The sequence below is a fragment of the Acipenser ruthenus genome, unplaced genomic scaffold, assembly GCF_902713425.1.
Source record: "Acipenser ruthenus unplaced genomic scaffold, fAciRut3.2 maternal haplotype, whole genome shotgun sequence".
Lineage (NCBI taxonomy): Eukaryota > Metazoa > Chordata > Actinopteri > Acipenseriformes > Acipenseridae > Acipenser > Acipenser ruthenus.
In genome coordinates this window covers 41,806-66,729 of record NW_026708279.1, presented here as the reverse complement: position 1 = coordinate 66,729, position 24,924 = coordinate 41,806, and the positions used below count along the sequence as shown (strand labels likewise).

Genomic DNA, 24,924 nt, shown 5'->3' with positions numbered 1-24,924 from the left:
TCATTATGTCCACAAAATGATCTAAGAAAAAATGTATTTTGTGCACAAAATGAAAACATTTTATTTCATTTTGTCCACAAAATGAAAACTCTCTTTTGCCTTTTGTGGACAATATTATATACATTTGTTTTTTCGTTTTGTGGGACGAAATACATGTTGTAATGTATTTTGTGCACAAAAGCCCTTTCGTGGGCAAAATAGTGCTGCCTGCCTGCCAGTCTAAGTTCGGGGCAAACTTCTCCCCTGTGCGGCTTGGGGTGTGAGGCGTGTGTCGTCCGTCTTGCAAGTACACTGTTGGCGTTCCCTGTGTTCAGAGATCATTCTGCGCGGATTCTGCCTTGTTTAGCCAATATTCTTGTAAGAATGAGTGCGTTCTGCACAGATCTGCCCAATTGTACACATTGTGGACTATTATGTGAACTGCGCATATCAGTGCAGAACTGAGGAAATCTGCGCTATAAGAACGCACCCAAAGTTCAGGATCTGCGCAGAATGATCGCCGTGAACGCCTCTAGCTCTCCCAGACAGACACATACAATCACATGACAAGGCTAGCTTGTTGTTTCCTGGTTGCTCCTGCGGTCTCCTGATCCGCCGCTTGTAACACTATCATTTTTATTGTTTATTTTATTATTATTGCCGCGGCGGCGGGTCCCGGTGTCAGGCATGGCGGACGGCGAGAAATCCCCGCTCCTCTCCTACGAACCAAGCGACTTAGCTATCGGCGGAAGCGGCGCAGTGTTGCCCGGGCCAGCGGCGGCGGCGTACGGGCTGCCCTGCCAGCCGCAGAGTGAGTGATAATAATAATAGTTGTTGTGTCATGCATTTATATAGCGCCTAAATATTATATTGGTACCGTGTAGCTGATGCTGGGTTGTTAACTAACCACGATAAAACTAGGGTAATGGTTACAGCACAGCAGCTTACAGCAGGGGTTCCCAAACTTTTTCACTGGGGCCAGGCCCACCTGATCAGTTGTATTAGGTACTGCGGCACATCAATAGCTGTCAATACTGTCAATAAACGTAATGTAAATTCTTATTTTATTTGAAAATATTTCACATTTTCTAAATACTTAGAAAATAACAATGAATATGTAGTGGGATTTTTTTTTTTTTTTTTTTTTTTTTTTGTTTTAGTAATAAAATGAATTCCAAAACCAAACCTTTATTTTTAGATTATTATTATTATGTTGTTACATTAGGAACCTGTCCAACTAAACATCATTAGAAATGCAGCTATTTTCATCGTCATCAAACAAAAAAAAGAAGGAAACGTTTCTTATTTTCCCCATTCATAAATATCTGAACAGTAATTCCTTCTGAGTAAAACAATACCTCGTTTCCACAGAACTCGAGTATGCGCCCTAATTGCCAAAGCCTCGTAAAAAACGCTGTTTTAAAGCAGCTACTGTAGCTGTGCCTCGCAAACTACACACACACGGCTTTCATTTTATTAGAATTAAAGTGCATAGTTACACAGAAACTCAACCCAAGCTTGATGCGAGTCTAGCATTAATTTATATAAAATTCTTATGAGTGTGTATGAATCTTGTTTTTAAAATGTTAATTTTACTTGCTGCTTAAAAACTGTCCTACATCAAATACGTATTTTCCTTCTCAGATGCTGTAATTGCAAATACTTGTAAAAATGTATATATACGTTGTGAAGAAAAAAATAATTCCAAAACATCGATCCATTTATAATTCAAAGTGTTATTCATAACTGCTTTGTTTTTGTATTTCCTCTGGTTTGTCTGATGCACCCATAACCTTGCATGTTATGAATAAACGTTTTTTTTTTTTTTTTTTTTTAAATATAAACTAATACCTACAAAGGGAACAGAGAGCCTTGTATTGCTACTTTTTTTCTACCACTCTGTACAGCGCAGATGCAAATTAGGTCGTTTTTTAGGTAAAAAAAAAGCCCCCTGGGTTGACATTGTCAGTACCTTTTAGGATTTTGAATGCTTGAATCAGATCACCGTGTAGTCTTCTTTGTTCAAGACTGAATAGATTCAATTCTTTTAGCCTGTCTGCATACGACATTCCTTTTAAACCCAGGATAATTCTGGTTGCTCTTCTTTGCACTCTTTCTAGTGCAGCAATATCCTTTTTGTAATGAGGTGACCAGAGCTGAACATAATATTCTAGATGAGGTCTTACTAATGCATTGTAAAGTTTTAACATTACTTCCCTTGATTTAAATTCAACACTTCTCGCAACATATCCAAGCATCTTGTTGACCTTTTTTTATAGCTTCCCCACATTGTCTAGATGAAGACATTTCTGAGTCAACATAAACTCCCATATGATATTTATAGTGCACATTTTTGGCCGTTTTGTTTTAGATTTAGATTTGTCTACTTTTGGGATGTAATTGTTTTGCACCTGTAGTACTACATTTTTAAAAAAACAGCCACCCTTTTTCTGTGGATGTTTTCTCTATTTTACTCCAATCTACTTCTGTTAGTCTCTGTTTCATGCCTTCATAGTTTGCTTTTCTAAAATTGTAAACCTTATCTTTAGTCATTACTTTTGGGGTTTTAAAAAACACTTCAAATGAGACCATGTTGTGGTCTGAGTTTGCCAATGGCTCTCTGACCTTCTGTTTTTTTGTTTTCTCCCCCCGTCCTTTCTAGTTTAAATGCTGCTGGACCTCCTCAAGGATCCTTTCTCCAAGTAGATTGGTTCCCTTTCTGTTTAAGTGCAGTCCATCCCACCTATATAGATAGTCCTTGTTGTAGAATGTGCTCCAATGTTCAAGAAAGGTGAAGCCTTTCTGTGTGCACCACGATTTTAGCCATGCATTTTGATTTTGTATTTCCAGCTGTCCATATGGTCCTTTGCAAGGTGCTGGCAGTATCCAAGAAAATACCACAATTTTGGTCTTGTCTTTTAATTTCCTTCCTAGCTCTCTGAATTTGTTTTGCAGGGATCTTGGTCTGTTATTCCAATGTTGATTGTATCGATGTGGTCAACTACCACCAGGTCATCTCCTGTTCGTTCTAGGAGCCTGTCCATGTTCTCAGTGATGTGCATGACAGAGGCTCCTGGAAGGCAGCACACTGTTGTTGTAAGGGGGTCCAGACTGGAAACTGAACTTGCTGTGTTTCTCAATGAGTCCCCAACAATCATGACCTCCCTTCTTTTTGCTGCCTGGCCAGCACTGTTTATAGGGTCCTGGATGTTGTTCCTTTCATTTTCTTGATGTTAGTTTTGGTCATCTAAATTGGTTCAAATTTGTTGGATGTTTGGATTTCTGGTGGTCGTGTTTGACGAAGTTTCTTTTTTTCCCCTGCTTCTGCCTATCTGAACCCAGCTGTTTCGACCCTTTTCCATCTCCCTGGTGGCTTTCAGTCTGCTAGGGGTGCAGACTTCCATGAATTGTGGGTATGCCACCTCAAGCTCCTGTTGCTGTCTTATTTTCTGCAGCTCCATTTCTAACACACTTACTCGTTTAAGCAAGTCCTGGATCGTGCAGAACTTTACACACACTTGGTTGAGCTCTGTTGGGTTTTCTCGGATTTCCCACATCATGCAGTTGTCACAGATTACTGGCTTGAAGACCATGTTAATTTTTTTTTTTGGAAGTTTAGTTTAGTTTCTGCAGCTGTCAACCTGCTTTCAAACTGCTTCTAACTGCGTTGTACTTGTCCACTTGTACTTCTCCCACGCTGTCGCATCCACATGTTGTCTTATATTAAGCTATGTTGCTCACATTATTGCAACATCACATCTTACACGACTTTAAGTTAATATATAAAATAATAATAATCACTGCTTCCGCGGCCCACCCAGGGATGAGTCACGGCCCACAGTTTGGGAACCCCTGGCCTACAGTACAGTATTGTATTGTACAGTATAATTCAAAAACACAAATAGCGCTCATTCAATGTCAAAATAAATTTGTTGTGTACTAGAGTGTAGCACAGGACAGTAAAGTACAGTGCAAGTACAGTACTTAGTATAATGTTAAGACAGCCTGCGCTGTAATGTACAGTAATTCATGTATAGGCCTAGTCTTGCTAACAGTAAGACAGACGCACAGGCAGACACGTACTTAACAAGTTCATGTACCATCATAAACTGCTGAACTCAGTTCTACAGGGTCTCTCGAGCCTTGTAGCTTGTAGCGGTACACACGTATTATAGGATCTGTAGTATACAGTCAAATATATCCAATTGTGTACTGTACAGTCTTAGATAGGTACACACTGACACACAAACACATACACTGAAACACACACACTAACTAATACACACACACACACTGACACAGTAACACACACACAGGGTTAGAAACTTCCGCTTTAAATTAAATCTGATGAGGACTAGTTGATGTCTGTGTCTCAGTAGTCCTCTGGGCGAGTACTTAAAACAAATGTACACATATACTCTCACGTTCAATCTTACATTAAAAAAAAAAAAAAAAACATGCAGGAAAGTCAATTTTCTAAAGGGGTGTAGCAGTGGTGAATAAAAATTCACAAGTAATGCTTAGAAAACAGTCACTCGGAACTGAAACCTCCCTTCATCTCCCCTGCAATGCCAACCCCACTTAATGATGTTTTACATTTGTGTTCTCCCTCTGCGCGGGATGCAAAGTTTATCGTTTGAATTTACTGAAACACGTTGCATCTTTTGAAGTAAGTGTAAAGTCATTTTACAGTAATGTGGAGATTTATACTGGGTTACGACCCTGACTGGTGTCATTAGCAAAGCGGGCCGGTTGTACTAACAAGGTCAAACAATAGGCCATGTTTTACTAAACCTTTTAAAACAAATAAACAAACAAATACCATAGGGAACATGTAACAGGGCGAGGTGCCCTGTACATTGTTTTGTTTTTTACATTAATTTTGTTGCTAATCGGGAGATGGTCACCTGAATATAAAAAGCCTGCAGCTCTCCATCTCGGGGTGGGTGTTTTAGAGGAGTGTATGAGAGAGAGCGAGGAGAGCAAGAGTGAAAACAAAAATGAAACTAAAACGAAAGTAAAAGGATCAGTGACAGCTATTTGCCCAGCCTGACCTTTGTTTATATATTTTGTGTTGGTGATTTTATTTTGTTCAACCTTTTTATTTATTTTTGTTATTTAATAAAAAAGGCGGCCAGCCGATTTCTTTCTTTTGAACTGCAGTGCCCGGTGTCAGTATTTTTGCGTTCCTGCTTCTGCCGTGACGTCACCGTTTAGTCACCCTGTCACAGAACATTATCATATTATGTTGGTTAAAACATAATAACACAGTATATTCATAATAAAGTTAAGTTCTTATTTATAAACAGTAACACGTTTAAAGCTTGGGACTCGCTGTCTGTAGCTTGGTGTTGTTTACATTATCGTCAGCATATTTTAAGTGATTGGAAGCTGAAATTACTTTTTTAAAACACACTTTTCTTATACCAATATAGTACTGCTGAGCGGTAATCAGTTCGTTCTAAACGCAGGCTTTAATCGCTAACAATAGGTGCAGGTGGTTATTCTGTGAGCTCTCCGGGGCTCAAGCACCAACGGGGGAAAATAAGGTTCTGCACAGTGCAAATAAATCACCTGTTCTGTCAAATTATAGTGGATGCTTCAAAAGCAGAACTGTTACTGCAGCATTTAAAAATATAAAATCAATTTATACAAAGTCTCCCAGCTTTCTTGAAATGTTCTGCGTTTCCCTCGTTTTTCTTTTGTTTTTGTTATGCTCTCATTAGTATCTGTAGTAGATTCAGCGTCCGTCAGTTCTGGCAGATTCTACTGTACTTGCTGAAGCGGTTTTCTCCCACTGCTAATTAATAAAATAATAATAATTAAATAGCCACCTAACAATTTCATCCCGAGGGCTACAGTGAAACGTACTGTCTTTAAATTGGGACTTTAGTGAAGACCGCATGTGTACGTGCATTATAGATAGTAATTCATAGCCAGCCAGCATTTTTGTAAATAGCAACACGTAATGTACAATCAGATAAACATTGTGTCAACGCTGTCAGTTTCAGGCAGAGCTTCATGGTCGGCAGGGTGACACAGCTGAGAGAATGTTTTCCTCTGTCATCCCGTCTGGTGCTGTCAGTGTCAGTTTCTCAGCACACAAGAAACGAGGTGCAAATAGGTGACTGATCGATCTGTATGAATGTTTACGAAGGTGCTTTGTTAAAAAAAAAATGTTAGTCTAAATTTATAACGGTGTTTTGTTTTTTAGCAAAATAAAATCTAAGCCTGTTTTTGGGACCCTGTCACACGGCTAGCTGAGTGGTGCCGTCAGAACCAGGAAATGAATACACAGAGAAATGAGGTGAAATGATGAAAGCGCTGTTGCGCGGTTTATTATAAATAAAAGGTTTAAACAAACAGAAGACAGGACACGGCACTTGCTCCAAAATAAATCGACAAACAAAATGGACTAACACTTAAACAAACGGTGGACGGACAGACACACAAACACGGTGAGTAAATAAACAAACAAGTATCGTGCTGGTCCTACCAGCACGCGATAGCAATTGTTATAAATATTTATCTTTAACTTTATTTCTCCTCTCTCTCTCGTTCACTACTCACCGAACACCCAACCCCGAGTGAGTAAAACGTGCATAAATACAACTATACATTTTAAATCACACGTGAAACACAGACCCGTTTATATCCCGTGTACCAATGCCTATACACCAACATTAACACACCACACGCAACATACAACACAGAAATGCACACAGGGGCGGAGCACATTGCCACAGACCCCAACTGTTGTTCGGCACTTCACATAAGGACTAGTAAGTTTACACCAGGCCTACCAAGTTTACTGGTTTAAAAGTTTAAAAGGTACTGGTCCTTTGGACTAGCAGCACAGTATTGTTAGTTTCTAACCCTGCACACAGATACACTCATGCACTGATGCACGCAAACTGACACACACACATAGTGACACACTGACACATGCAAACTGACACACACACATAGTGACACACTGTCACACACACAATGACATAGTGACACACACACACATTGACACACACACACAGACATTTTTACTCACCCAAAGCAGGACATTGTAATGAGTCCAAGTACAGTGTTGTGACGAATGTTTCCAGAAACATTTACACAGCCGCTGCCCCTGACCGAGAAAAAAAATACTTCTTGCAATACATTATCAAAATGTATTACAAATATACAAGTAATTCATATTGATATCAGTGTACCAGTTTATCAGGGTGTATTAAGAACATAAGAAGAACATAAGAAAGTTTACAAACGAGAGGAGGCCATTCAGCCCATCTTGCTCGTTTGGTTGTTAGTAGCTTATTGATCCCAGAATCTCATCAAGCAGCTTCTTGAAGGATCCCAGGGTGTCAGCTTCAACAACATTACTGGGGAGTTGGTTCCAGACCCTCACAATTCTCTGTGTAAAAAAGTGCCTCCTATTTTCTGTTCTGAATGCCCCTTTATCTAATCTCCATTTGTGACCCCTGGTCCTTGTTTCTTTTTTCAAGTCAAAGAAGTCCCCCGGGTTGACATTGTCTATACCTTTTAGGATTTTGAATGTTTGAATCAGATCGCCGCGTAGTCTTCTTTGTTCAAGACTGAATAGATTCAATTCTTTTAGCCTGTCTGCATACGACATGCCTTTTAAACCCGGGATAATTCTGGTCGCTCTTCTTTGCACTCTTTCTAGAGCAGCAATATCCTTTTTGTAACGAGGTGACCAGAACTGAACACAATATTCTAGGTGAGGTCTTACTAATGCATTGTAAAGTTTTAACATTACTTCCCTTGATTTAAATTCAACACTTCTCACAATATATCTGAGCATCTTGTTGGCCTTTTTTATAGCTTCCCCACATTGTCTAGATGAAGACATTTCTGAGTCAACATAAACTCCTAGGTCTTTTTCATAGATCCCTTCTTCAATATCACTATCTCCCATATGATATTTATAATGCACATTTTTATTGCCCGCATGCAATACTTTACACTTTTCTCTATTAAATTTAATTTGCCATGTGTCTGCCCAATTTTGAATGCTGTCTAGATCATTTTGAATGACCTTTGCTGCTTCAACAGTGTTTGCCACTCCTCCTATTTTTGTGTCGTCTGCAAATTTAACGAGTTTGCTTACTATATCAGAGTCTAACTCATTAATGTAGATTAGGAATAGCAGAGGACCTAATACTGATCCCTGTGGTACACCACTGGTTACCTCACTCCATTTCGAGGTTTCTCCTCTAATCAGTACTTTCTGTTTTCTACCTGTTAACCACTCCCTAATCCATGTGCATGCATTTCCTTGAATCCCTACTGTGTTCAGTTTGAGAATTAATCTTTTATGCGGGACTTTGTCAAAAGCTTTCTGGAAATCTAAATAAACCATGTCGTATGCTTTGCAGTTATCCATTTTCAATGTTGCATCCTCAAAAAAGTCAAGTAGGTTAGTTAGACACGATCTCCCTTTCCTAACACAATGCTGACTGTCTCCCAGGATATTGTTACCATATAGGTAATTTTCCATTTTGGATCTTATTATAGTTTCCATAAGTTTACATATAATAGAAGTCAGGCTTATTGGTCTGTAGTTACCTGATTCGGTTTTGTCTCCTTTTTTGTGGATCGGTATTACGTTTGCTATTTTTCCAGACTGTTGCATGATCTTGGTTAGCGGTTTGTAAATAACTTCTTTCATTTCTTTGAGTACTATTGGGAGGATCTCATCCGGCCCAGGGGATTTGTTTATTTTAAGAGCTCCTAGTCCCTTTAACACTTCTGCCTCTGTTATGCTAAAGTTATTTAAAATTGGATAGGAACAGGTCAACATGTGGGGCATGTTGTCCGTGTCCTCCTTTGTAAAAACCTGTGAAAAGTAATCATTTAATATATTTGCTATTTTTAGACATTTAACCTCCTCTTTGAATGTTCTCTTGCTGTTATAATATTGGAAAAACATTTTGGAATTGGTTTTAGCCCCCTTAGCAATATTGATTTCTATCTCTCTCTTGGCCTTTCTAACTTCCTTTTTGACTTGTGTTTGCAGTTCCAAGTACTCTTTCTGTGTGCTTTGTTTTTGGTCCCTTTTAAAAGCTCTGTAAAGTGCCTTTTTTCGCTGAATATTTTTTTTAATTGATCTATTAAACCATTTTGGCCATTTTGTTTTAGATTTAGATTTGTCTGCTTTTGGGATGTAATTGTTTTGTGCCTCTAGTACTACATTTTTAAAAAACAGCCACCCTTTTTCTGTGGATGTTTTCTCTATTTTACTCCAATCTACTTCTGTTAGTCTCTGTTTCATACCTTCGTAGTTTGCTTTTCTAAAATTGTAAACCTTAGCTTTAGTCATTACTTTTCGGGTTTTAAAAAATATTTCAAATGAGACCATGTTGTGGTCTGAGTTTGCCAATGGCTCTCTGACCTCTGTTTTAGTTATTCTGTCTTCATTATTTGAAAAGACTAAATTAAGGCATGCCTCCCCTCTAGTCGGTGCCTTGACAAATTCCGTTAGGAAGCAGTCATTTGTCATTTCCACCATTGCAATTTCATCCGTCGTGCCCCCCATTGAGTTTTCCCATTTTATACAGGGGAAGTTGAAATCCCCCATTAGTATGGCTTCTCCTTTTCTACACGCATTTCGAATGTCATTGTACAACAGATTATTTTGCTCAGCGTCTGAATTTGGCGGTCTGTAGCAATTGTAAGTCGCCCTGGATAAGGGCGTCTGCTAAGAAATAAATAATAATAATAAAAATGCTCCTATTATTATGCCCTTTGAATTTGTGTCCATTATTCTGACCCATATTGATTCTGCATTGTTTTCTTTGTCCTGATTTAACACCTGGGCTTCAAGGCTATTTCTTATATATAGCGCTACCCCTCCGCCTCTTCTGTCCTGCCTGTCTTTCCTATACAGTGTGTACCCACTAATATTATATTTGTCTCCATCACTCTCAGACAACCAAGTTTCTGTAACACCTATCACATCGTAGTTATTTGTTAGTGCAGTAGCTTCAAGTTCTAACATTTTGTTTCTCGGACTTCTAGCATTAAGATAGTGGTCTTACCTGAGTTGTTGCCCTTGTTTTGATGTAGTCACCCTTCTGTTTTTTTGTTTTCTCCCCCTTTCCTTTCTAGTTTAAATGCTTCTGTACCGCCTGAAGGATCCTTTCTCCGAGTAGATTGGTTCCCTTTCTGTTTAAGTGCAGTCCGTCCCACCTGTATAGCTAGTCCTTGTTGTAGAAAGTGCTCCAATGTTCAAGAAAGGTGAAGCCTTCCTGTGTGCACCACGATTTCACCCATGCATTTTGATTTTGTATTTCCAGCTGCCCATATGGTCCTTTGCAAGGCGCCGGCAGTATCCCAGAAAATACCACAGTTTTGGTCTTGTCTTTTAATTTCCTTCCTAGCTCTCTGAATTTGTTTTGCAGGGATCTTGGCCTGTCTCTTCCAATGTTGTTTGTACCAATGTGGACGACTACTACCGGGTCATCTCCTGTTCGTTCTAGGAGCCTGTCCACATTATCAGTGATGTGCTTGACTGAGGCTCCTGGAAGGCAGCACACTGTTGTAGTAAGGGGGTCCAAACTGCAAACTGAACTTGCTGTGTTTCTCAGTATGGAGTCCCCAACAATCATGACCTCCCTTCTTTTTGTAGGAGGTATAGCATCGGGGTTAGTGTTGTAAACTGATACCAGAATCTAGTGTAGTAACCTTATACCGTACCAGAGTTTATAATGCTGTACTACAGTTTATTACAGTATTGGATGGGTTGTTCTGTATAATCTATTGCACTTCGCTGTTTATTAGTAATAAGAAGAAGAAGAAGGAGGCATGCTAACGGAACGTTTTCGGGGTTCGCATTTAAATACTATGCAACAGCAGTAGCTACGTTTTGAAAGCAGTGAAGCTGTGCATGGTTCGAGAGGAGGCTACAGTAGCTGACTGCCTCGCTTGGGTGCGTGGTACAAAAAGTGAAACATAATAGTGTGTTAAAAGACAGCTAACGTTAAAATTGGGGGTTTATTTTAATTGATTATTCATATAGCTAGGTTATTCAGCAGGTCTATATTGATATATTTATTGTTGTACGCAGAGAGCTTCTGGTACATGTTGTTATATATGAGGGATTTTGTAGGTAATATTTGTCGAAAGGATAATAATAATTTCATTTAAATGCCAGTTTGTTTTATTTCTTCACCGATGACGCTGTGCTCATGTTCATGCCCACGCTGGGTGTTCTGTTGTGACGTGCACGTGCAGTTTGTCCGTTCAAGCAGCTCAGTTGAGTTTTTGGAAATGAACTTTGCTCTGAGGGCAGATCAGCCCTGGGGGCAGAACTAATGTGTCGCGTCGGATTGGTTACTTGATTTTTGCCAAAGGCGGGACTAAAAGGCTTAGATAGAACATGACCTGTATCGTCTAAAAAATATACGTAGCAGAATATATTTACATAATTCGATTATAGGAGTTGTCAAGAATTCCATTATGAAACATGGGATTTATCAGGTGCAATGACAAGGGAAAATATTGGAGCACTAAAACAGTTCATTTTTAAATGCATGAAAAACAATGCTGCTAGTGGTTCTTTTTTGTCAAGATGGTTTTAGACATACTTTTTTTTTTATTTATTTAAATTTAGTTGTTGCCAATTATTTTTATTATTTTCTCCCAATTTGGAATCGCCAATTATTTTATTATGCTCAGCTCACCGCTACCACTCCTATGCTGACTCGGGAGGGCGAAGCCGAACACACGCTGTCCTCCGAAGCGTGTGCCGTCAGCCGACCGCTTTTTTTCACACTGTGGACTCACCATGCAGCCACCCAAGAGCTACAACGTCGGAGGACAACGCAGCTCTCGGGCAGCTTACAGGCAAGCCCGCAGGTGCCCGGCCAAACTACAGGGGTCGCTGGTGCGTGGTGAGCCGAGGACACCCTGGCCGACCTAGCCCTCCCTCCCCCCGGGCAGCGCTCGGCCAATTGAGCGCCGCCCCCCTGGAAGCTTCCATCCTTGGTCGGCAAAGGAATAGCCTGGACTCGAACTCATGACGTCCAGACTATAGAGCGCATCCTGCACTCCACGTGGAGCGCCTTTACTGGATGCGCCACTCGGAAGCCCCAGACATGCTTTTTAATCATGCATAGTAAGCTATTTAATGTTGCTGATACAGAATGAGGCTTGTCAGTGTAATTCTTCCCCAAAGGACAAGCAGATCTGTTTCCCTCCTGTCCTGAGAGCAGGACTGTCACTCCTGTCCCGAGAGAAGGCCTGTACCCCTGCCCCGAGAGCAGTCCTGTGCCCCTGCCCCGAGAGCAGATCTGTGTCTCATATCTGCCCCTAACAGAGCCCCATGCCCCTCGCTAGGGCATGTCTGCCTTTTTCACATTGAAATTTATACTTTGTTTAAATGGGTAATATTCTGTTATTCTAGGCCAGGTTATATTAATGTTGTTCATTATGTTAACCTAACAATCTTTTGGTTTCTAGACATCATGGTAAAAGGAAATAAGACTGGGTTAGGGGCAGAGATGAGAGAATATCTGCCATTGATGCAAGGGCAAACTTGTTCTTTCGACAGGAGGGGCTCAGACCTGTCTGCTTTTAGGGCAAAAAGGATACAGACCTGCTCTGGGGGCAGGGGCACAGGCCTGCCCTTGGGCAATGAGGGCACAGGCCTGCCCTTGGGGAATGAGGGCACAGGCCTGCCCTTGGGGAATGAGGGCACAGGCCTGCCCTTGGGGAATGAGGGAACAGGCCTGCTCTGGGGGAATGAGGGAACAGACCTGCTCTGGGGGCAGGAGAGGAACAGATCTTATTTATTTTATTTTTGACCAAAAATCTATATGGGGGTGAATTTGGGTATCTAACATGTTTATTTCAAACATTATTAGCCTTTAAAAGCAGTGTGTGTGTGTTTTCACAGAACATTGGCAGGGTGGTACCCCCTAGGTATCAACACGAAAATCTCAGGAACTATAAAGAGTTGACCGCTCAAATTTCACAAAGTTTCTAACAAACACTTTTACTAACTTTTTGCCGATTTTTAACCAAATGTGTAACGTATGGTGACATTGGCTGGTTGAATTGACAAGGAATGACCCAAGGAGGCTGTGTGGTCCAGTGGTTAAAGAAAGGGGCTTGTAACCAGGAGGTCCCCGGTTCAAATCCCACCTCAGCCACTGACTCATTGTGTGACCCTGAGCAAGTCACTTCACCTCCTTGTGCTCCGTCTTTCGGGTGAGACATAGTTGTAAGTGACTCTGCAGCTGATGCAGAGTTCACACATCCTAGTCTCTGTAAGTCGCCTTGGATAAAGGCGTCTGCTAAATAATAATAATTATATATATATATATATATACAGTGCCTATAGAAAGTCTACACCCCCTTTCAAAATGTTCACCTTTTGTTGCCTTATAGCCTGGAATTAAAATGCATTAAAATAGTTTTTTTTTCATTTATCTACACATCCTACCCCACAACTTCCAAGTGAAAAAAATATTCTAGAAATTTGTAGAAAATTAATTAAAAATAAAAACTCAAATAGCTTGGTTGGATAAGTGTCCACCCCCCTTGTAATAGCAATCCTAAATTAGCTCAGGTGTAACCATTCGCCTTCAAAATCACACACCAAGTTAAATGGCCTCCACCTTTGTTAAATTGTAGTGATTCACATGATTTCAAGATAAATTCAGCAGTTCCTGTAGGTTCCCTCTGCTGGGTAGTGCATTTCAAAGCAAAGACTCAACCATGAGCACCAAGGCGCTTTCAAAAGAACTCCGGGACAAAGTTGTTGAAAGGTACAGATCAGGGGATGGGTATAAAAAAATATCAAAGGCCTTGAATATCCCTTGGAGCACGGTCAAGACGTTTATTAAGAAGTGGAAGGTGTATGGCACCACCAAGACCCTGCCTAGATCAGGCCGTCCCTCCAAACTGGATGACCGAGCAAGAAGGAGACTAATCAGAGAGGCTACCAAGAGGCCAATGGCAACTTTGCAAGAGCTACAGGCTTTTATGGCCAAGACTGGTCAAAGTGTGCATGTGACAACAATATCCCAAGCACTCCACAAATCTGGCCTGTATGGTAGGGTGGCAAGAAGGAAGCCATTACTCAAGAAAGCCCACCTTGAATCCCGTTTGAAGTATGCAAAAAAAACACTTGGGAGATTCTGTAGCCATGTGGCAAAAAGTTTTGTGGTATGACGAAACTAAAATGGAACTTTTTGGCCTAAATACAAAGTGTCATGTTTGGCGCAAACCCAGCATAGCGCATCACCCAAAGAACACCATGCCTACTGTGAAGAATGGTGGTGGCAGCATCATGTTACAGGGATGTTTCTCATCAGCAGGGACCGGGGCACTTGTCAGGATAGAAGGGAAAATTAATGGAGCAAAGTACAAAGAAGTCATTGAGGAAAACCTGCTGCCCTCTCCAAGAAAGCTGAAATTGGGACAGAAGTTCACCTTTCAGCATGACAACAACCCAAAGCACACAGCCAAAGCTACACTGGAGTGGCTAAGGAACAACAAAGTAAATGTCCTTGAGTGGCTCAGTCAGAGTCCCGACCTAAATCCAATCGCAAATTTGTGGCATGATTTGAAGATTGCTGTCTATCAACGCTCCCCAAGGAACTTGACAGAGCTTGAACAGTTTTGTAAAGAAGAATGGTCAAATATTGCCAAATCTAGGTGTGCAAAGTTGGCAGAGACCTATCCCAACAGACTCACAGCTGTAATTGCTGCCAAAGGTGCCTCCACCAAGTATTAACTCAGGGGGGTGAAGACTTATCCAATTATGATCTTTCAGTTTTGCATGACAGGCACACACACACTGGGCAGCCAGTGGGGCTGTGTGTCCCTCTCCCAGGAGGACTGCCATTTTTTCTGGCTTTTTGGGAAATGGGGGAGGAAAATTTACATTTTTTCAAGTAAATGATCTTGGGTTGGGAGTATATGGCAATTTAGGAGAAAGTGCATCTCTGTTTCCAGTTCTTCTGTCTCACAGTGACCACACAGCCAATCTGGTCTGTGCAGAATTGTTTGGTTTACCCCTCTCTCTCTCTCTCTCCCCCCTCACCCTCCCTCTCTTTCTATCGCACACTCTATTAACCTGTCTTTCTCGTTCCCTCTCTCTTTCTCATTCCCTCTGTCTCTCTATTAACCTCTCTCTGTCCGTCTCCCTCCCCTTCTCTCCAGACCTCCCCTCAGTTCTCCCGATCGAGGAAGACCTTCCTCCTTACTCCCTAATGATGTCGGGCAGCACTTCCAAGATCAACTGTCGTGTATGTCAGTCCCTCATTAGTGTGAAGGCAGACAGCCACCAGCACCTTGTTAAGTGTGGGGTCTGCAACGAGGCAACGGTGAGGAGAGTGTGTGTTTTTGCATCTGTGTGCGTGTGCGTGTCTCAACATGTGTCTAAGTATGTATGCGTGTACGTGTGCATGAGTGTGTGAAGCTAGGTCTGTATTATTGTATTTCTGTGTTATTGTATTTCTTGCTCTTATTGTATTACTTGTATTGTAACGCTTGAAATGTTTTTGCTTACGATTGTAAGTCGCCCTGGATAAGGGCGTCTGCTAAGAAATAAATAATAATAATAATAATTATTATAATTATTACTGTACTGAAAAGTAGTCAGTGTATCTGTGTTAACCTCCCTTCTTTCTCTCTCTCTCCCCCTTTCAACCCCTCCCTCTCTCTCTCTCCCCGTCTCTCTTTCTCCCATACCTCATTCTCCCCCCTCCCTTCCCCCCCTCTCTCTCAGCCCATTAAGAACCCTCCTCCTGGTAAGAAGTATGTGCGCTGTCCTTGTAACTGTCTCTTGATCTGCAAAGCAACTTCACAGAGAATGGCCTGTCCCCGTCCTTACTGGTGAGAGAAGGAGGGGGGATGGGGGAGAAAGAGGAGGGGGGATAGGGGAGAGGAGAAGGAGGAGGAGGGGGGAGGGGAGGGGAGGGGAGGGGAGGGGAGAGGGGAGGGGAGAAAGGGAGATTCAGGCCCACACACAAACACACACATATGTAATTATGTCTCTCTTCTGCTCTCTCTCCCTCTCTGCCGCTCCTTTTCTCTCTATCTGTCTCAGTAAGAGAATTATAAACTTGGGTCCAGTGGAGTCAGATTCAGGTCCTGTCAGCCCAGAGCTGCAGCCTTGTGGAGCCAGAGTGAGCTGTGGACACTGCGCTCACACATTCCTGGTGCGATTCACAATTCATCTTCATCTTCATATTCATCATCCTAATTAATAATCACAAGTACTGTAATAATAATCAGAATAAGAATCAATAAGATTGATAATAATTCTCTCTCTGTCTCAGTGGACTGACTTTACAAAGAAGAAACTCGCCAGATGCCCTCACTGTCGGAAAGTGTAAGTCTGTGTGTCTGTCTGTCTGTCTGTCTGTCTGTCTGTCTGTCTGTCTGTCTGTCTCTCACACACACACACACACACACACACACACATTGACCCTGCCACTTACACAGTCCAGAATTGAGCCTCACATTTTATCATAATGCAATCATGTTATCATGTATAACTGTCTCTTTTGCCCTCTCCCTGTCTTTCTCTCAGGTCCTTTATTGGGCGGCGTTACCCCTGGCAACGCTGTGTTTACTTTTTCATGCTGGGTCTCTTCTTTGCTGTCATCGCTGGAGGACTAATGGTGAGATGGAGGAAGGGAGGGATGGGGGGGCAGGGGGAGCTACATGGCCACACCCAAAAATCTTTTCATTCTAGAATGTGTTTAAATGGTGTGTACCATCAGACTCAAGTTCAGTCTTTTTCAAATGAATTGGTGCGTCACCTCCCAAAAAATATCAAGGAATTAAGACCAAACAGGTCAAGAAAGGTCCGCACTCAAATAGAGCAACTCACTCAAACTCTGTTTTCAAAAACACTTTTCATGGTTTCTTTTTAATATCTTTCAGCTTTTAATATGTTTCAGCTCACAGCCTTCATCTGATGAAGCAGGAGTAAAAAGAGAATGTAATTGAATAATAATATTTGCAAATATTATTCTCTCTCTCTCTCTCTCTCTCTCTCAGGCTGGCACTTGGCAGGAGGCTGAACAGTACGGAGCGATCTATGCCATCTGGGCTGTGGTTCTGGTTCTGTGTGTGGTTTGTCTGGGTTGGGCGGTTTACTGGGCCTGCATTAAAATCAGCGAGCCTGTACAGAACTACACATAGAGGGAAAGAGGGAGGAGAGGAGGAGGAAGAGGAAGGAGAGGGGTGGAAGGGAGAGGGGTGGGAGAAAAGGAGAGAGAGGAGCTGATTTATAACTATACTGATTAAACTGGAGAGAGTGAGAGTTAGAGGAGCGGGGGGGGGGGGGGGGGTACAGAGACAGACATTATTATAAAAAGTTTCTTGTTAAAGGAGAATTCAAAAGTAAGGCAACACACCCGCCTATTGCTACAAATGTGCCTTACAGTAAAAATCCAGAGTGAGTGAGAGAGAGGAGGGATGGAGCAAAAGAGAGAGAGAGAGAGAGATGTTAATTAGCCAATCTCAATAATAATAATTGTTCTGTCATTAAATTCAAATTGACTTTATTAGCATGAAAAAATAAGTGTTGTCAAAGCACATACATGGCACAAACAACAACAATATATACAAATAAATAAAGAAAATGCAGTGCACATAAATATATATATATATATATATATATATATATATATATATATACACACACACATATACAGCAGCCTCCAGGATCATTCATACCCCCAATACACTGCAACTGGTTTGAGCAAAATAAATGCAAGCGCTCTCCCAAGACTGTCCGCATGAAAGCTTCAAGACCATCGGCACTGGACACTGCCAAGAAATATCTGAAAACACGACGTTCAAACCTCTTCACACCCTTTAAATTAAAATGCAGTTATCCCAGACAAACATGCCCCCACAATTCCTCATGCCCAATCTATCCATGCTACAAACACCGAACGCACACCTGCATCTTCCACCAAAACTTTCAGTTACATTGTATCAAGTGCATGAACAGTCCCAGAGTCCACTGCACACATGCATATACATACATATAAACACTTCCCTTACAGGATATGTCGATCCGCTTTTATCTAAGTCAGCAAGCAACACTTATAAGCCGTATAAAACCGTATAAGACAAAATGTGTTCCATTTCCTTACCCTAAGCACAGTAAGTATGTAAGCCACAGCATACTCTAGCCTGTCTCAGCAGTCAGGTGAGCGAGCAATCAGGAATCCTGTTTGTGACGCCAATTCTGTAAGAAATATTTTTAGAACACGGAAACAATACAATAGAGGTCAAGCTTAAACAGTTTGACAAGTTTATTGTCTTTTGGTCACAACGACCACAGAACTGGAAGCTCCTCTCAAGGATACTTAGTGAGATACATCTTCCCTGTCCCTTTATACAGTTCTCTCCCTACAGCAAATCAGCATTAGGTTACAAAGTACAAGAAAACAAAAAAGTACACATATTCATTTGATTGGTTAAAGACTTATTCCCATTGTAAATATTTGCTATGCCAGATCTTATCGTGGCACAAGGTTTATGGCTGGCCATCTGCACTTTACCAGGTAAATATTTAATAATAGCTAACTCACCCAGACACTATAGCCCACCTCACACTTAGCACACAGAATTCCCTGAGAGTGCAATTTGTCAAACTTTTGCTCAGGTTTGAGCTTTGCTGTTACCCAGAACACTTGATAATCAGAGAAACACAAAAACACATTCTTCACCTGAAAAACATCTTTCATCTGTAAATGTTACAAAATGTGATGGCTCACAGACCTGTACAATTATAATGTTGAGATCTGTTTCCATGGGTAAGGGTGCCGTTAGTGTTAGGAGTTTATTATAGGAGAGTATTACTAATTTGTTTTGGCCTTTCCTACTTTTATTTATTCATATATATATATATTCCAAGAAAGTAATGGTGTTTGTATGTGAGTGATAATGATTTATAAAAGTATTTGAAAGGGAAGCGGGAAGGGGCAAATATGTGTACTATTCACTGGTAAACACTTCAGTTTGCCCTCTTGTGTGAATTATAATTCATAAAAACTAAACCTCCAGCACTGCGATCCAGGCAGCTTGCTGAATGTGCGCTCATTCACACCCCTGAAGTATGTCTGGTTGATGTTTTCATCTGTAGGTGAGTTTGGGCTCAGTACAGGCGTCAGGATCTACGGTTGTAAGGGGTCGCCACTGTCTGATTGTGGCAATTTTATGTCTGCTTTTCAGAGTTCTTAAAATAATCACGAAAATATGAGGCCCGCAATTACTGACAGCTTTAATAAATTAGTTGGAATATTAGAACATAAGAACATATTTGATAGACCTCATTTGCAAAATCTCTCAGAAACCCCAGAATTACATATGCATATGCACAATTACATATGTATCAAGGGCTAAAGTGCAAAGAGACACCACTCCCGGAAATTACATCTTAATTGCGTGTTTATGCATTGCGTGCCTTTTATAAATCCAAACCAAAAATTGAGAACCCTCAATGCCATTTTATACAGTCGTAAAACATCCTTTGTGCAATCCTTTTATAAATCTGGGCCTCAGTCTCTACCATTCCTGATTGATTGACGTGACGGCACCATGTCTCTTGTAGAACAATAATGTGTTTTATGTTGATAAGAAATTCCGGGTCTGTGCTGTTCAGCCCTAAAGTTGAGGAATACAGGCCCTGAATGTTCCAGATACTAATTGAAAGAGATCTCATTTTTATATAAATATATATATATATATATATATATATATATATAGATAGATAGATAGATAGATAGATAGATAGATAGATAGATAGATAGATAGATAGATAGATAGATAGATAGATAGATAGATATATATATATATATAGATATAGATATAGATATAGATATAGATATAGATATAGATATAGATATAGATATATATATATATATATAGATATATATATATATATATATATATAGATATAGATATATAGATATATATATAGATATAGATACATATTTTTTCTAGGTTACCTTTTTATGTAGAATGAAACAAAGTGAATTTAAGCCGTTCATGTCTTTATATGTGCGTGGGTTTTTTTCAGTGTTTTGCTGAATCGCCAGTAGGCTTGATGTACATTACCAGTGTGCATCCGGGTTTCTCAGCTCATCAGCCATGTGCAGATGAGTTTAGGAGCTGCTTGATCTCCCCAGCTCAGTGAGGGCAGGGCTGGCTGGCTGGGCGAGGGCAGTAACGTGGTTGGCTGGTGGGCTGCAGTCTAGACTGTGTGGGAGTTTCCCCTAGGGGCTCTCCTCCCTGGCTCGTGCATTGTGGGACGGGCTAGATGGGTCCCGGCCCAGGGCACATTCTTTCAGGATCTTGGCAGACTTGGAGGCCCTGCTGGTTGATGTGGACCCTGTGGTACAGGTGCTGGGTGCTCAGGGTGGGTCAGAGGGACACGTGGCAGCTGTGCACAGCATCCTGAGATCTCCGAAATCACTTCCTCTCTTTGAAAATGTATTCATTTTGGTCTTTGTTTATTTTTAAGAATTAGCTTATTCTCCACAGCAATCCACACACTCCGCACACACAAGTCTGCGTGCATGTGTGAATTGCTGGAATGCTGTACGAATTCATCTCTTAAATCCAAACGTGACGATAATGTTTTATTTTAATAATGTTTTATTTCCATTGTGTAAACATTCCTGTAAAAGTCCTGTGATTTTTATTCTATTTCTGCTCTATTTCGACTCTTACTGTCAATATATCTGTGTGTTATATTTACCCTGGTTTTATATATATATATATATATATATATACAGACATGCTCAAATTTGTTGGTACCCTTACAGCTCATTAAAATAATGCTTCATTCCTCCTGAAAAGTGATGAAATTAAAAGCTATTTTATCATGTATACTTGCATGCCTTTGGTATGTCATAGAATAAAGCAAATAAGCTGTGAAAAGAGATGGATTATTGCTTATTCTACAAAGATATTCTAAAATGGCCTGGACACATTTGTTGGTACCCCTTAGAAAAGGTAATAAATAATTGGATTATAGTGATATTCCAAACTAATTAGTTTCTTTAATTGGTATCACACATGTCTCAAATCTTGTAATCAGTCATTCAGCCTATTTAAATGGAGAAAAGTAGTCACTGTGCTGTTTGGTATCATTGTGTGCACCACACTGAATATGGACCAGAGAAAGCAAAGGAGAGAGTTGTCTGAGGAGATCAGAAAGAAAATAATAGACAAGCATGGTAAAGGTAAAGGCTACAAGACCATCTCCAAGCAGCTTGATGTTCCTGTGAAAACAGTTGCAAATATTATTAAGAAGTTTAAGGTCCATGGAACTGTAGCCAACCTCCCTGGGCGCGGCCGCAAGAGGAAAATCGACCCCAGAGTGAACAGAAGGATAGTGCGAATGGTAGAAAAAGAACCAAGGATAACTGCCAAAGAGATACAAGCTGAACTCCAAGGTGAAGGTACGTCAGTTTCTGATCGCACCATCCGTCACTTTTTGAGCGAAAGTGGGCTCCATGGAAGAAGACCCAGGAGGACTCCACTTTTGAAAGAAAAACATAAAAAAGCCAGACTGGAATATGCTAAAATGCATATTGACAAGCCACAATCCTTCTGGGAGAATGTCCTTTTGACAGATGAGTCAAAACTGGAGCTTTTTGGCAAGTCACATCAGCTCTATGTTCACAGATGAAAAAATGAAGCTTTCAAAGAAAAGAACACCATACCTACAGTGAAACATGGAGGAGGCTCGGTTATGTTTTGGGGCTGCTTTGCTGCGCCTGGCACAGGGTGCCTTGAATCTGTGCAGGGCACAATGAAATCTCAAGACTATCAAGGCATTCTGGAGCGAAACGTACTGCCCAGTGTCAGAAAGTTCTGTCTCAGTCGCAGGTCATGGGTCCTCCAACAGGATAATGACCCAAAACACACAGCTAAAAGCACCCAAGAATGGATAAGAACAAAACATTGGACTATTCTGAAGTGGCCTTCTATGAGTCCTGATCTGAATCCTATCGAACATCTATGGAAAGAGCTGAAACTTGCAGTGGAGAAGGCACCCATCAAACCTGGGACAGCTGGAGCAGTTTGCTCAGGAGGAGTGGGCCAAACTACCTGTTAACAGGTGCAGAAGTCTCATTGAGAGCTACAGAAAGCGTTTGATTGCAGTGATTGCCTCTAAAGGTTGTGCAACAAAACATTAGGTTAGCAGTCCCATCATTTTTGTCCATGCCATTTTCATTTGTTTTCTTATTTACAATATTATGTTGAATAAAAAATCAAAAGCAAAGTCTGATTTCTATTAAATATGGAATAAACAATGGTGGATGCCAATTACTTTTGTCAGTTTCAAGTTATTTCAGAGAAAATTGTGCATTCTTTGTTTTTTGTGGAGGGGTACCAACAAATTTGAGCACGTCTGTATATATACAGTACTGTGCAAAAGTTTTAGGCAGGTGTGAAAAAATGCTGTAAAGTAAGAATGCTTTCAAAAATAGACATGTTAATAGTTTATATTTATCAATTAACAAAATGCAAAGTGAGTGAACAGAAGAAAAATCTACATCAAAACAGTATTTGGTGTGACCACCCTTTGCCTTCAAAACAGCATCAATTCTTCTAGGTACACTTGCACACAGTTTTTGAAGGAACTCGGCAGGTAGGTTGGCCCAAACATCTTGGAGAAGTAACCACGTTCTTCTGTGGATTTAGGCACCCTCAGTTGCTTCTCTCTCTTCATGTAATCCCAGACAGACTCGATGATGTTGAGATCAGGGCTCTGTGGGGGCCATACCATCACTTCCAGGACTCCTTGTTCTTCTTTACGCTGAAGATAGTTCTTAATGACTTTCGTTGTATGTTTGGGGTCGTTGTCATGCTGCAGAATAAATTTGGGGCCAATCGGATGCCTCCCTGATGGTATTGCATGATGGATAAGTATCTGCCTGTACTTCTCAGCATTGAGGAGACCATTAATTCTGATCAAATCCCCAACTCCATTTGCAGAAATGCAGCCCCAAACTTGCAAGGAATCTCCACCATGCTTCACTGTTGCCTGCAGACACTCATTCGTGTACCGCTCTCCAGCCCTTCGGCGAACAAACTGCCTTCTGCTACAGCCAAATATTTCAAATTTTGACTCATCAGTCCAGAGCACCTGCTGCCATTTTTCTGCACCCCAGTTCCTGTGTTTTCGTGCATAGTTGAGTCGCTTGGCCTTGTTTCCACGTCGGAGGTATGGCTTTTTGGCCGCAAGTCTTCTCCGGACAGTAGATGGGTGTACCAGGGTCCCACTGTTTTCTGCCAATTCTGAGCTGATGGCACTGCTGGACATCTTCCGATTGCGAAGGGAAGTAAGCATGATGTGTCTTTCATCTGCTGCAGTAAGTTTCCTTGGCCGACCACTGCGTCTACGGTCCTCAACGTTGCCCGTTTCTTTGTGCTTCTTCAAAAGAGCTTGGACAGCACATCTGGAAACCCCTGTCTGCCTTGAAATTTCTGCCTGGGAGAGACCTTGCTGATGCAGTATAACTACCTTGTGTCTTGTTGCTGTGCTCAGTCTTGCCATGGTGTATGACTTTTGACAGTAAACTGTCTTCAGCAACCTCACCTTGTTAGCTGAGTTTGGCTGTTCCTCACCCAGTTTTATTCCTCCTACACAGCTGTTTCTGTTTCAGTTAATGATTGTGTTTCAACCTACATATTGAATTGATGATCAATAGCACCTGTTTGGTATAATCGTTTAATCATACACCTGACTATATGCCTACAAAATCCCTGACTTTGTGCAAGTGTACCTAGAAGAATTGATGCTGTTTTGAAGGCAAAGGGTGGTCACACCAAATACTGATTTGATGTAGATTTTTCTTCTGTTCACTCACTTTGCATTTAGTTAATTGATAAATGTAATCTATTAACATGTCTATTTTTGAAAGCATTCTTACTTTACAGCATTTTTTCACACCTGCCTAAAACTTTTGCACAGTACTGTATATATACTGTATCCATATATATATATATATATATATATATATATATATATATATATATATATATACACTTCAAAATACAGGTACATTAACTACAATGTAGTTACACTGTAATTACAGTATATAATACATGTAATTCCTCATAAATCCTATAAGTGGACCAGTAACTACATTATGGAATTCCATAAAATAACAACATGTAGTTCTATTTAGTTACATATGTAACTAAGTTAAAACATAGTCTGACCTTAATTACAGTATTACTGATTGTGAAATGACCCCTTGTTACCTGGTGATAACAGGACATGGTAAATGTAACAACATTATGAATCATGGTAATTATAAAACAAACATAATTAAATGTAATTCCTTTGGCAGTGTATTGTATTTTGAAGTGACTCCTTGTTATCTTGTAATAAAAGAAATAATGAATTTAATTGCATTGTGAATCATGATAATTGCAATAAAACAAATATAATTCAATGTGATTCCTTTGGCAGTGTACTGTATTTTGAAGTGACTCTTTGTTACCATGTAATAAAAGAAAATACTGAATGTAATTACATTGTGAATCATGGCAAGTACACTGATAGGTAACCCTGTGCGATTTCTTTGGAAATGTTTTGTGTTTTTAGGTAACACTGCTTCACTTGCCAGTAACATCCAATTATAGTAATATAGTAGTGTACATTTAAAGTGAAAGGGGCTGGGTGTGACATTACTGTTAAAACGTTAAGTGATAGGTGGAAAATAAAATACACATATTCAGTTTTATTTTTCTGTATGCATACATTCCAAACAGACACACATTTGAATCTATAATACATTAAACATACACGGTCACCTCACACTTTTAAGACAAAAAAGAATAGTTAGGAGTACCCAAATATGTAGGTGGGGATTTGCAAAGCATTTTACTCCAAAGAAAAAACCCTATTAATGTTACAAAATTTAAAATGAA

General features: G+C 40.5%; 1 protein-coding gene across 1 annotated transcript; it reads left to right on the top strand.

Annotated features, from left to right (window-relative positions):
• Positions 1-514: 514 nt before the first annotated feature.
• LOC131730519 (type 1 phosphatidylinositol 4,5-bisphosphate 4-phosphatase-like) lies at positions 515-24,523 on the top strand. The gene is made up of 7 exons (XM_059020582.1): positions 515-790; positions 15,166-15,329; positions 15,734-15,840; positions 16,055-16,166; positions 16,287-16,339; positions 16,541-16,631; positions 17,014-24,523. Exons 1-7 carry the CDS (start codon positions 667-669, stop codon positions 17,155-17,157), a joined length of 795 nt encoding a protein of 264 aa, XP_058876565.1. The 5' UTR covers positions 515-666; the 3' UTR covers positions 17,158-24,523.
• The last annotated feature ends 401 nt before the right edge of the window (positions 24,524-24,924 follow it).

What these genes read in the sequence shown, in the direction of transcription:
- LOC131730519 (XM_059020582.1), top strand. Translation starts at nt 667, where the DNA reads ATGGCGGACGGCGAGAAATCCCCGCTCCTCTCCTACGAACCAAGCGAC. An exon ending in TGCCCTCACTGTCGGAAAGT is followed by an intron (nt 16,340 to 16,540) that starts GTAAGTCTGTGT and finishes TCTTTCTCTCAG; the next exon opens with GTCCTTTATTGGGCGGCGTT. An exon ending in TCATCGCTGGAGGACTAATG is followed by an intron (nt 16,632 to 17,013) that starts GTGAGATGGAGG and finishes TCTCTCTCTCAG; the next exon opens with GCTGGCACTTGGCAGGAGGC.